This window comes from Equus quagga, chromosome 2, assembly GCF_021613505.1.
Source record: "Equus quagga isolate Etosha38 chromosome 2, UCLA_HA_Equagga_1.0, whole genome shotgun sequence".
Classification (NCBI taxonomy): domain Eukaryota; kingdom Metazoa; phylum Chordata; class Mammalia; order Perissodactyla; family Equidae; genus Equus; species Equus quagga.
The window spans coordinates 169824563-169838648 of NC_060268.1; the positions used below are offsets into that span (position 1 = coordinate 169824563).

Sequence of the window (14086 nt, forward strand, 5' to 3'; positions counted from 1 at the left end):
TGTACAAAGCTAAAATAAAAGTTTTCAGACAAATACTGCAAAAGTGTTAAAAATGCTACATTTTCCTTTTCCTTAATTTCTTCGGTAATAATGACATCATTCACTATGTGTTGCGTGTGGTGGGAAGAAGTTCACAAGGATTTTTCAATTTAATCTCAGAGCAATCCTATGAAACTGAAAATATCAGTCGCTGAGGAAATGGGCTCAGAGAAGTTAAGTAACTTATACAAGGTCACACAGCTGTGAACTGGAAGAACCAGGACTTGAACCCATGGGGTCTGATTCCAAGACTGAACTCTTCTAGGTCTTCTTGGCTGCATCTATTATCAAACCATTCCTGGGTGAAGACTTAGCCATTCTCTTTCTAACATGATCCATGAAGAAATCTTTTAGAGCAGTGGTTCTTAACTTTGGCTACACGTTAACATCACATATAGATGTTACCACATATGCTTGGGCCCCGCCCCTGGAGATGTAGATTTACTAGGTCTGGGGTAGGGCCCAGGCATCAGTGTTTTCACTATAGCAGTGAATAAAATAGATAATCCTTCTCTCGGTGGTGTTTAAATTCTAATGGTGCTTAGATTCTTCTAGAATCTAGTAAAATCCCTGGGTGATTATAATGTGCATCCCAGACTGAGAACCAGAGATCAAGAGATCACTGCCACTTACCCAGCCTCCTTTCTCCAAGCCCTCAATGTGAGCAATTCAACTGGCTTCTCCAGAGGGGAGGGGCAAGGGTCAAGCAAGAGCTGATTAAGAGAGTTCTAGATTTGAGAGGCAGTGGAGCACAGCAGGAAGGGTGTGGGCATTGGAGTCAGTGGGACCTGGGTTCAAATTCCATCTCCACTGTTAACTGTGCAAGCTTGGGCCACTCACTCACCTGTGGTGGTTGTTTTGCAGATTCAAAGGGACGACAAAAGGAAAGCTCCCGGCACATAAAAGTGCTCCATCAATGGCCGTTGCTGCTGTGGTTTTTGTTGTTGTTACTACTACAGGGGTAATGACTACTGCTGGGAGGCATTAGTAATGAAAAAAATCAAATTACAAAAACATTGTTTTATTAGCTAAATCATTCCTACTTTTATTACTTAGCATTTAATTTACAGCTATTTACATTGCAATTAGCTTGGCAATCATATTTCTCATTCATGACCACTGGGGAGGACGGGTAACATTATTACTCCCATTTTCTAGATGAGGAAAAGGCAACATTTCCATCTAGTCTGTCTCCAGTTTCTATGATTCTATGATTAAAGGCACCTGCAATCATGTTCATTAGTTCCCTATGAAAAATGATATTCAACACAGATGGCAAATGCAGGAAAGAAGAATTAACAAGCACTTGATAGCAATCCCAAAATAACATCTAAATAATCACTTCTGAACATTCAAGTCATGGCAAACAAGTTCCAATTTAGACAAAGGTGGTGGAAAGGATTAAGGAGAAATGAACAAATACATTTTTCTTTATCCTCCTTCATTTAGGAAATGTCTGACATAGCTTAGAAATTGTTTTTGAAATGCAGACTGCAGAATGGTTAATTTCTTCCATGAAGGGTCTTCATAGGAATAGACTAATAAGTCCTGATTTTTATCTCAAATCGGAGCTACAAAGAAGAAGAGATGGAAGATGGAGAGACCAGTTCAGTGGTTTGCAATCAAGGTCCCTGAGAAGCCTGAGGACTATGGGCAAGAAGCCCAATTCTAAACGTTCACCAAACACACCCCTGACACTGAAGAACGGCTTGCCCATAAATGTGTTCTTTGTCATATGTACAGAGTTTCCATGAATGAAATACAAATACCTCCAGACCTACTGGGGAAGTCACAGTCACTATACGGAATCACTATTACACGGTGGGGGGGGGGGTCTCACTTGTTAAAAAAAGAGTCTTCATACTCAAAAAAGTTTAGGAAACACGGATCTAGCCCAGTGGCTGGTTTTATTGATGAGGTCCCAGAAGACCATGGGGACAGCTGGGCCCCAGTCTAGGTTTTCTGATTCCCACAGGGTCCTTGTCCCATACCATACATCCCTTCTGATGCGGGCCCCCGATCCACGAGAAGTTAACAGTCATGGCTGTGTCCTCTATCAAGCATCTCTTCTCCTTCTAAAGGAGAATATAGTCCTACCCTCTCCCCCTGGATACGTTCCAGAATTTTCTATATCTCCTGCACCTTTCCTTCTTTTTCTTTCCCTCTCCTCCTCAACTCCCCAGTTTATACCTTTAGGGTTAGCAGCACTCAATCCCTTTTGAGCTCTGATGCTCTCTCTCTAAGTGCCCTGGGACATTTAGTCTCAATATGAAATGGAAATATAGTCACCAAAGTACTAAAACGAGGAATGTGCTGAGTATGTATAAAATATGCAGATGCATGAGTCTATTTTGCTGCTAGAACCCCAGTACTTCTACTATCTGTGGAAAATACTAAAATTGGAATATTCATAAATAATCATTTTATTTACTCTGGATCTGTCAACACCAATAGGCTATTAAACCCCTAGCATACCAACTTTTCAAAATGATTCACATCTATTACTTCAGTTTATTGTCCAATGGCTGACTAGGATGTAAGTGCTACCGGAGTGTCATTAGAACTTAAGTGCCACAAAGAGAAGAAACGCTATCTATTCCATTCACTGCTTTTTCCCCAGCGCCTAGAATGGGGCCTTGCACATGGCAGGCATTCAATAAACTGAATGGCAGAAGTAAACGGGGATGGTAGGTTTATTTATTTACTTATTTAGCCTACATGTAATTGTATTTTCATTTGAGAAGGCAGAGTGATCCACAAGAGAAGAACTGATTCCTAATAATCTCTTTGCATCTTCAATCCTCCTGTAACATTTGACTTAACATCCTTCCCTCAAATATTTTTAATGTGATTCTTCAAAGTTATACAAGTAACACATTCATTTTACGAAAGTCAGATACTACCGGTATAGGAAAAGAAGAAAATAAAAGTTCCCCATGATCTCAATCCCCAAGGATGACCTAGTTAACATGCTAATGTATATCCTTTCAGCTTTATTCTATGCATATGGACACACACAAACGCACACATCTGACAGAGTCCCAAAACTCTCTGCCCTAGACTCTGGATTTTCTTTTCTCTAAGCCCTTTTTGTCTGTCTCCTGCTATTCAGCTCCTTATTCTCCTCCTACATCCTAAATATATTCCTTCCCCAGGAGTTTTTTCCCTTTTCCCTCCAGAGGATTCACGTACTTGTACTCAACTTTAAATTCTCTGTGGAGGTCTTCTATCTGCACCTTCAGTCTCTCTTTCCTCTGGGTACCACTGCCCCTCAAGCTCTACATGTCCAAAACCAAACGCCTCACGTTCCCTCCATCAAACAAGATTATTCTCTCGTTTATCCTATTTCTGTCAACTATAACAGAATTCTACAAGTTACCCTCAGTGGAGTCATCTTTGGTTCCCCAAACCTACATCCAATCCCTCAAAATGATTTTCATCCTTCCTTCCTATTATCTCTCTCATCCTTTTCTTCCCATCACTACCATTATTGTTTAGGCCCTTACACCTATATTATTTTCTCACAGGGTCTCCTGATTTTTGTATAACCAAACACCCATCCAGCCTACCCACTGCCACCAGTCAACTTCCTGAAACACCACTTCCATCTTGCCTATCATAGATTCAGAAGCTTGGGGGTGCTTCCCTCTTACAGAATGGTATTCCAGTTCTTTCACAATCTCACCTCAGACTACTTTCCATCCGTATTTCTCAATACTCCTGAAAATAAACCTTTGCTCCAGCCAGACTGGTGTACTCCTTAGTCACCCAACTCCAAAACATTTGATTGTGAGTTATGTATTTATTAATCCTTTATTATGTATAAGATCTATTCATTCATCAACAAATATTTACTGAGCATCTATTCTGTCAGGTAATGTACTGATGCTGAGGACTCAATGGGGAACAGGAGAGACCAAGTCCCCGCCTTCATGGAATTCAGAGGCCAACGGGTTCTAGAGGAGAGACTCTCAGACATGGTGGCCCCAGCCCAGGATGCTTCCAATCTTCCACCAAAATGTCAAATGAGTCAAGACATCCCTGAGGACTGAACTTTGTGCCCCAGGCTGCAAATGGGGAAGAGTTGCAGGAGAAAGGAAGGGCTGAGTGGGGAGAGCTGGAGTGTGGAGCATGGCTTCTCTGAAGACGTGGAACTAGCAGGCATGAAAAGATGGGCATGTGAGAGAAGGGGGTGCCTTCCATCCGGGGCATCTGAGGAAAGGCACAGGGGTGGACTGGAAATAACAGCAGCAATAGCACCAGCTTATTTTGTATAAATGTTCACTCAGACCTATTCAGCAGAGCACACGCTCTGTCCCTGCGGGGTCCCAGGCTCTGAGGTGCATGTGAACATGCCTCAGACTGGCTCCCACCATCAAAGGATTTCCATCTAGCAAGGAGGATAAGGCAGGCCTGTGATGATCTGTCACACCCCAGAAAGTGAGATGTTCCATCAGAAATTCAGAGAAAACACTGAGGGAGGACAGAAGGAAGTTTATGTCTGGGTTCCTGTAAGAGTTTTTACAGAATAACATTTTTATACATCTACGTGCATCTATTGAAAAGAACCATCTTGTTCCAAAGTGTTTTCTCACTCACTTTCTCAATTTATCCTAAGTGACTTGTGAAGCAGGCAAGAGCAGGTAAGATAACGTTTTCCAGATCAGCAAAGTGCAGCATAGACGTTTTAAGTGATCTGCGTGGGCTGGGAATACAAACAGGCACGAGAGGAACAAGAACACCCTACCCATCTCAGTCCACTCCTGCCGCAGAAGCACAGAGCGCGGTGCGCGCAGTTAAGAAGTTCTATCACTGCGTGTGACATCGGGCAGGTGTAATGCAGCCACGCAGGCAGTTCGTATTTAAATGGACAGGACGCAGGCCGCCTCTGAGGGTTCTGGAGAGGTAATGTGACCCAATGACAGTCTCCCATTCCCATTTCTCCAGTCTTGCCTGTAACACCCTCCATCCCTAGGCCGGTCCAAACCATACCCATCCCCTAAGGTTTACCCTAAATGTTTTTCGGCCCACACTGGCTTTTCCTCCCGTGGATTCCAATCTCCCCGGGGAGGGCCGTCTCAGGGAAGGGGGTCAGACAACAGCCGATGGAAGGAGCTCCTGGGGACCGCACGGCGTAGCAAGGACGCCCTGAGTTCTCACACCCCTCCCCAGGAGAGCGGGCCAGCCTCGCCACCCGAGGGGCACACTGCCCGCGAGCAGCGAGGGGGACGGCGGGGAAGGCGGGAAGGCCCGGGGCCGGGGCCACGCGGAACCGCGCGTCGCCGAGGCTCAAGTCCCCAGCTGGAAGCCGGGGTAGCGCTCCCACGCCTCCACAAAAAGCGTTTCATGAGATCGTTAACTATTTCCCGTTTGGAAGCGCGTCGGAGGGAAGTGGTGACAACCACGCCGAGAGAGCGGTAGTCTCACGAGGAGAGGAGCCCCATCCTGGGGCCCAACTCCTCTGGGGGAAGGAGGGCGGGGGGCGGAGGAGCCATTCGCGTCTCAGACCGCGGGAAGAACTAGGGGCCAGAAACCTCGCGAGATCTAGGGTCGGGAATCTCGTTGCGTTGCCTAGCGACGAGAGGACGCTCGCGGGCCCCCACACTAACCCCTGCTGTAGCCTTAAATCTCCTACCATGGGGGAAGAAGGCGGCGGCCGCAGCTGTGGGACCACTAGGGAGTTGCAGAAGCTGAAGCAGCAGGCGCTGGAGTACTACCAGGAGAACGACGTTCCGCGCAGGCTGGAAGAACTGCTCAACTCCACCTTCTACCTCCAGCCTGCCGACGTCTACGGGCACCTGGTAGGGACCTGGGACAAGCACCCTCTTCCCTCCAGCCCTTCTCCCCCCGCCCCGCGCTGCGGCAAAGCCGTGCGCCTGCGCCACAGAGTCGCGCACGCGCGCAGCCGTCAGGGGTTCGGGGGCAGTGGTCGTGCGGAAAGGTGACCCTGAAGGGGAGATGCCCAGCGGAAACCTGGGGCGGAGGAATGTCGAGAAGGGGGTGGACAGGAAACAGAGGAAAGTGGGCTCTAGGCAGATTTGCAGCTGCGGCGACAGCTCAGAGTCTGGCAGGCTTCCTCCTAGCTCTGGGTGGGCCTGCCCTGGCTGCCAGTTGACTTTTTCGTTTTATTTATTTTATTTTTTATTGAGGTTATGATAGTTTACAGCCTTGTGACATTTCAGTTGTACATTATTATTTGTCAGTCATATTATAGGTGCACCTCTTCACCTTTTGTGCCCACCCCCCAACCCCTTTACTTTGGTAACCACTAATCTCTTTTTGTCCGTGTGTTTGTTTGTCTTCCACATATAAGTGGAGTCATACAGAGTTTGTCTTTCTCTCTCTGGCTTATTTTGCTTAACATAATACCCTCAAGGTCCATCCATGTTGTTGTGAAGGGTACAATTTTATCCTTTTTTATGGCTGAGTGGTATTCCATTGTCTATATATGCACCACGTCTTTATCCATTCATTGGTGGATGGGCAGTTAGGTTGCTTCCATGTCTTGGCTATTGTGAATAATGCTGCAATGAACATAGGAGTGCATGGGTCTCTTTGAATTGCTAATTTCGAGTTCTTTAGATAGATACCCAGTAGTGGGATGGCTGGGTCATATGGTATTTCTAATTTTTTGAGAAATCTCCATACTGTTTTCCATAGTGGCAGCACCGGTTTGCATTCCCACCAGCAGTGTATGAGGGTTCCTTTTTCTCCACAACCTCTCCAACATTTGTTATTTTTTGGTTTTGGTTATTTTAGCCATTCTAACGGTGTAAGGTGATATCTTAGTGTGATTTTGATTTGCATTTCCCTGATGATCAGTGATGATGAGCATCTTTTCGTGTGCCTATTGGCCATCCATATATCTTTTTGGAGAAATGTCTGCTCATATCCCTTGCCCATTTGTTGATCGGGTTATTTGATTTTTTGTTGTTGTGTTGTGTGAGTTTTTTATATATTATGGAGATTAAGCCTTTGTCGGAAATATGATTTGCAAATATCTTTTCCCAGTTGGTGGGTTGTGTTTTTGTTTCAATCCTATTTTCTTTTGCCTTGTAGAAGCTGTTTAGTCTGATGAAGTCCCATTTGTTTATTCTTTCTGTTGCTTCCCTTGTCTGAGAAGACATGGTGTCCAAAAAGATCCTTTTAAGACTGATGTCAAAGAATATACTGCCTATATTTTCTCCTAGAAGTCTTATAGTTTCAGATCTTACCTTTAAGTCTTTGGTCCATTTTGAGTTTATTTTTGTGAATGGCATAAAAGAATGGTCTATTTTCATTCTTTTACATCCAGTTGCCTTTTTAAACACAGATCTTAACCACATAGCTCAGCTTACCGACCTTTATTGGCCTCCTTTAGACCACGGGATAAACGCCTTGGCATTGGCTACAACTTGGCCACAGCCTATCCAGGGGCCTCATACCCAGCTGGTCCCCATTGCTTCCAAGTTTCACTCGATTTCAAGTCTTTGCTCCTTGACATGTGCACCCTTCTCTGCCTGGATGCCCGTCCCCACCTAACCAGCTCCTACATAAACTTCAAATTCAGATACAAGTCTCGCCCACTTCACCCTGGACTAATTGTCCTTCTGCATTCCTATAGCATTTCCTACATGTATTGAAACCCTCCCTAGGCAGCTTGTGAGCTGCTATGGAGAGCAGAGCCTTTTTACATCACCTTCCTAGTCCCTGTGCCCAGTGTGAGATCTGCCACAAAACTTAGCCTTAAGCTGTAAGCAGCTGAAACAAAGGCAAGTGTTTTCTCACTTCTAGATCCATAAGTACCAACCAACACCTACCTTCTGGAAGGCAGTGTGGTTGCGACTGGTAGGAATTTGACTATGCTGGGGCAATATGACACCACTCAGCAGATTCTGTAAATACTGTGAAGAAGCATGATGTGTTTACAGGGTACAAAACTACATCTTGTTGAAGCAGTTGATACAGATGATGCTCCATGAATGTTTGTTTTTCTCACTTATGGGCTATACATCAAAGTTGGCGGGGGGAGGGGGGAGGGAGTGTGGTGGTGGTGGTGGTTACTGAGTTCCGTGTGCTTTATATGTTATTTCACTTAATCCTTAGGACCACTGAGGTAAAAATTATGATTCCTGTTTTACAAATAAACTGTGGCCCAGTGAACTTAAAGGATTTTCCCAGGGGACACAGTGAAGGACAGTGATTAAACCCCGTACCTAGTAGAGAAGGTGGTACATAGTGGATGCTCGAGAACTATATGTGGGATGAATGAGTGAATGCAACTGAATTCCATTCTCTTTCCACTATCTCTTGCTAGAGGACTTCTTGAAAGTTAACTAGTCTAACTTCCTCGTTTTATAAAGACACCAAGCCATTGTCTCACAGCTACTTAGTATAGAAGCTAAGACTGGAAACTTGGAGTCTGGTCCCCAGTGTAATGCTCTGCCCGGTCTATTAGGCCACCAGGACGTTGGTTTGTACAGCTCTCTGGAGCTTATACCTTGGTTAGGGACAAAAGCCTCTGATACATAAAATAATTGGAGTGATAGATAAGGTGATATGTGATTGTGTGCTCCACTGAGGGACACATCACTGTATACCCACTACAGGAATTCAGGGATGGGGACGATCCTGTAGGCTGTAGCATCTGGGAAAGTTTTGGCTTGGACTTTGAAGGATGTTCAGGAATTGGATCAGCAAAAAGGCAACCTTTTTTCATTTTGTCACTGCCCTAGTTTGGGCCATCCTTATTCTCACCTTATTTCTCTCTCTGTTGAGTCCATCCTGCATAGAGCTGCCAGAGCAATGTTCCTAATCCTGAATCTGTGCGTCATTGTCTCCTGTGGCTCCCCCTTTCATGCTGAGCTCGAACGCCTTCCGGGGGTGATTCATAGTGCTTACCCCTACCCCTGCTAACAGGCTTACCTCCCACTCCCTCCCCTGCCCCCCCCCCCTGCAGGTCCCCTTACCATTCTCTAAAGCCTGAAGTTTCCCACTTCCCTCTTTGCTTATTCTATTCCCTCACCTGACTATTTGCCCTCAACTTCTCCCCCTTTTCTGCCTGTTGAAATACTACACATCTTCCAATGTTTGGTTCAAATGCCATTTCTTCTATGCTTCTTATACATATTAGAGGAATTCAGGGATGAGGAAGATTCCTATGGGCAATAGCAAGACTATTTACTCCTTCATCATAAAACTTAATGATTGAAAGAGTTTGGGATTGGGAATTAGGCAGATCTGGGTTTCATTCTTAGCTCTGCCATTTAGTAGCTGTGGTAGACTGTTACATGGATCATCCCCAATGAACCACACCACCAGGATGAACAGTCTTATGTAGGTCCCTCCTACATTGACTCAGACCTTGGCCGTATGGTTTGCTTTGATCAATAGCACCTTGACAAGCATGATGCAAACAGGGCATATTGCTGCTGGCATATTGAGGCTTATACTCTTGGAACACTCCCTCTGGGAAGCTAGTCATCCTGCTGTGAGGAAGTCCAATTACCCTGCTGGAGAGAGAGAAAGGCCCTGGCCGATGTGCAACTTCCAGGGTATCCTCTGAGAAAGACAGATGCCCAGCCAGCCCCTAGATGTTCCAACCGTCCCAGCTGAGACACTGGACATGAGAGTGAAACCGTCGTGGACACTCTGGACCCAGTCAAGTCTCCAGATGACTGCATCTACATGGGAGACCACAGGCAAGACCAGCCAAAGAACGGTTGAGCCCAACCCAGATTGCAGAATCATGAGCAAATAAATGGCTTAAGCCACTAAGTTTTGGGGTGGTCTGTTACAAAGCAGTAGATAATTAAAACATTGGCTATGTTATCTTGGGCAGTTTATATCTCTGGAACTCAGTTTGCTCATCTGTAGAATGGAGCTGATACCATTTACCTTGTAGAGTTGTTTTGAGAATTTAATGACATGTGTCTGACATGTATTAATTTATACAAGATTTAAATATGCCAGGCACTGTGGTATGTGATAAGTGATAAAAAAAAAGAGATAGTCACTCCTTCAAAGTACATATTAAGCATTTAAAAAATGTTAGTTCCCTTCCCGGCCTAACACAATATGTGGCACATTGTAGATGCTTGTTGCTTGTTACTTGAACTCACTAGAATACGGAAAGTATAAGCTAGATAACATTTTTCCCCCTCTTGGTTCTATCTAAATTCATTTAGGCACTTACTTTGTAACATACAAACCATCATCCTTCAAATGCGTGGATGGCTTGAAAACTGGTTTTTGCTTTAGTTCTCTTGGCGCACCACCTCTACCCTGGCACGTTGCTGATGGGCCTTAGAGGACCTGTTATGCAGGTTGAAGTCACTGGGTTTTGAACTGAAATATCAGAGGCCTGATCTGCTAAATGAAATTCAAGAGCCCAATGCTGTCTGGTGATAAAGAGGGTGAAGAGGGTGTGCCTTCACTTTCCCTTCTTGCTGCTCTCCCAGCTGCTGCTCCTCTGCATAGAAACACCATCTTGAATCTTTACTCAGCCTCCTTGAGTGGGCTTTCTCCCTGGGCTTCATTCTCTTTCTTCCATCTCTTTCTTGGATCACTTCCAAATGGCTTCTCCTTTTCCACCTCAATGAAACTGCTATTACTAAGGTTCCAACAGTCCTCTTTGAACATGTTCCATGCATGAGCTGATGGTAAATGAAATACAGCCTCTGCATAAGTCTTCACCATTAAAATATCAGACGGCTTGCTGGGAGCAATAAAAATCGGCCCACTTAAGGCTTCTTAAGTTTGACTGCATCGCAGGGTTCTAGAGACCCACTGACTTTGGTATCTTGGACAGAAGAAGAGGTTAGGGAATTGAGTTGAGTATAAGGCCTACTACAGAGTGACACAGGGCTTTATTCAGAAACGTGTGTGAGTTTCTGCCGAGAGTTCAGAAGACAGCAAATTGCCCCTGAGACTCAGCATCAGGCCATATCTAAATCTCAGGGCATGAGGGCGGGGCATTTCCCACAGAGCTGCTAGACTAATCCCCCCACAAGGAGGACACTCGGGGAGAGGGTCAGTCGAAACGAGAGTAAATGTGAGTGACCTTTTAAAGATGAATTAGATATGGCATTGTAATTTTTGTTTTTTTTGTGTTGAAGGCAAACTGCTTTTCTAAACTTGCAAAGCCTCCTACCATATGCAAAGTGGTGGGGAAAAACGTGCTGGATGGACTGGGGCTTCCAACCCTGCAAGTGGAAATATTCTGCACCATTCAAAATTTTCCCAAGGTACGAGGCAGCTTACATGGGTTCGTCACTATGTCCTGGCCCCACTACATTTATTGTCTAAACTGTGGAAAATTAATGTTTTGAAATTCAGTGTTTGTGAATACACACAAACACATACTATTTGTAGGTATTCATGTACATAAAGCACAAATCATACAATCAACCATGAAGACTTTATTACGTTTGCGTGTAATGTTGGTACAGACATGACATGCTAACCCGAAGATGATCCAAGGTGGCGAAAGAACATGGGGCAAAAATAGTTTTAAAGGGGCCGCCTCGTGGCCGAGTGGTTAAGTTCGTGCGCTCTGCTTCGGCGGCCCAGGCTTTCACCGGTTCAGATCCTGGGCGAGGACATGGCACCGCTCATCAGGCCACGGTGAGGCGGCGTCCCACATGCCACAACTGGAAGGAACCACAACTAAAAATACACAACTATGTACTGGGGGGATTTAGGAGAGAAAAAGCAGAAAAAAAAAAAAGTTGTTAGCTCAGGTGCCAATCTTTAAAAAAAAAAAGAAAAAAATAGTTTTAAAACTGTGACATTATTTATGTGATGAGTTCTATAAATCTATAGATAGGTTTATAGATTCATATATTTATGAATAGATTTACATAGGTTTATAGATATGTAGACTGATCTACATAAAGAAAAAATACATTTTTATAATTTTAATCTTTCACTTTAATTGGACATGTTTGTTAGAAATAATTTTGTTACAGTCTCTGGGAGGAAAATAATTATGATTAAATCTGTTTGTATACTTTTAGTTATTTATTGGAGAGGGAGTGATAAAAAGGAAGTTCAATATAAGGTTTTTATAAGGCTATTTTAGCAAGGTAATAATCTTAAATGTTCCTTGAAGTTACATTCCAGTGTTTCAACAGCTATAAAAATATTTCAAAGAAAACTCCATGTTCTCATTTTCCTTTTGAAACTGGTGATAAAATATCATGCACGTTAAAAGCTGGATACATTCAGTTTCCTATTTTCTCAGAGAGGTAGGGAAAATGTAGAACATGTCTATATTATTTTCAGAACATATGTTCTGTGGTGGTCGCGACTCACTTCGAAGTGCATGAGAACGATTCATGGGAGCTGGCTGAAGCGGAGGAAGCAGAAAGGTTGGAAGCCGTCAGCACTGCTGTGCAGTGGGTCAACGAAACCATCACCGAAGAGCTTCAGGGCCTAGGACCCTCCAGCCAGGCCGAGGTGGATCAGGTGCTCAGGTAAATCTTCCACTTTGAAAGGTAAGTGTCCAGGATACATGCATATCTCTTTTCTTTCCATCTCACCTGCCAATAAAATGGGTCTGTCGTATCTGTAGGGTTCAGTAGGGAAGTCAATTAGGAAGCATATGCCAAAGCAGCAAAACTGAGCATAAAATGTTGTTTTTCTTCTAAAAGTCTGTTATTAAAGTTTTACTGTAAGGCTACATACAGCCTTTCAGCCTCTAGGCGTAGAGCTTTCCTAGGAGTCAGTAAAAAGTTTCTCAGGAAAAGGATTAAGTCAAGAATGCGGATGCTGTCTTTTCTCTCTCCCCACCTCCACAGACGCCCGCCTGGAGCGCCTCGTATCCTTTGTACAGTCACCATGGGTGGTGCTCACATTCTGTCCTCCACACACAACCAGGTCTTCCATGCCCTGCCCGTAGGTTAACTCTAAAATGTGAAAACCAAGGAAGGCTTTCCTGGGGCTGTGAGATTGTTCAGCTCCACTGAGTATGGGTTAGTGTGACTTTTTCTTTCGTGGGGGTCCAGTGCCACAACCCTCTTGGCCCAATGAAGGTCAGCTGGATTCCCTTTCTCTAAGCTTCATCACTTCCGTAATTGTGCAGACCATCACATTTTAGTTTGCTTCAGAGTTGGATCATGACCTTTGTACAAAACTGTTTTGAGTAGTTTTTGATTTTCTTAGAGTTTCTGAATGCTATTCCACTTATTCCTTTTTGTGTGTGTGTCTTATCTGCTTTTATCATAGCCGTAGTTTTTTTTTCCCCAAGCTCTCAGTCATACCTTCCATTCTATGACATTCCTTTTTTCCTGGAGCTTTCCCTCCCCACACCTCCCATCTGGACTAGTTCCTTTCTAGCCCTACTACAGACATGCCAGAAGACATCCCTTGATTGTTCTCCTGTTTCCTAGATCCCATATTTTCCTCTTTGTTGACTTGCTGGATTACATCCTCTAAAAGTAAGGATGAGAAGGGGTATGTGGAATGTAAAGTTTCTGAGTTCTTACATGTGTGGAAATGTCAGCACTTTGCCCTCACAGTTGACAGTTCAGCTGAGAAAAGAATTCTTGTTTAAAATTAATTTCTCTCAGTACTTTAAAGGCACTGCCCCACCGGCATCTGGATGATTAATGAGCCTAGTGCAAATCTGATTCCCACGTCTTTGTCTTTTGTTAGCTTATTTTTTGTCTCTGGAAGCTTTTAGCCTCTTTCTATTCTGGGGAGCTGAAATTTTATGTTGATGCACCTAAGTGGGATTTCCCAAAAGTTTTTTTAACTATTCATTTTAAGCCCCCCACAAAACAAAAGAAAAGAAAGTCCTGCACATAGTGCTCTATATTTCACTGTCTATTCTTGACTCATTTTTCTTCTGATGGTCATTTGTTCAAAAAGAAAATCCAGGGGCCGGCCCCGTGGCTGAGTGGTTAAGTTCGTGCTCTCCGCTTTGGCAGCCCAGGGTTTGCTGGTTTGGATCCTGGGCGTGGACCTACACACCACTCATCAAGCCATGCTGTAGTGACATCCCACACAGAAGAACTAGAATGACCTGCAACTAAGATATGCAACTATGTGCTGGGGCTTTGGGGAG

The 14086-nt window shown here is 44.3% G+C and overlaps 1 protein-coding gene and 1 long non-coding RNA gene across 3 annotated transcripts in view; one reads left to right on the top strand and one right to left on the bottom strand.

The window, feature by feature from the left end:
• Positions 1-5803, bottom strand: part of LOC124234744 (uncharacterized) — a 22735-nt gene extending 16932 nt beyond the window's left edge. Inside the window, exon 1 of the long non-coding RNA XR_006887385.1 lies at positions 5675-5803. This is a non-coding gene — a long non-coding RNA (uncharacterized LOC124234744). The remainder of the gene's footprint in view (positions 1-5674) is intronic.
• Positions 5573-14086, top strand: part of ENO4 (enolase 4) — a 26479-nt gene continuing 17965 nt past the window's right edge. For both annotated transcript variants that reach the window (XR_006887384.1, XM_046652146.1), the window contains exons 1-3: positions 5573-5840; positions 11136-11264; positions 12304-12494. Coding sequence is in view for 1 of the 2 variants with exons in the window: in XM_046652146.1 (XP_046508102.1) it covers positions 5676-5840; positions 11136-11264; positions 12304-12494 (485 nt within the window). In the remaining variant the exon portion in view is untranslated. The remainder of the gene's footprint in view (positions 5841-11135; positions 11265-12303; positions 12495-14086) is intronic.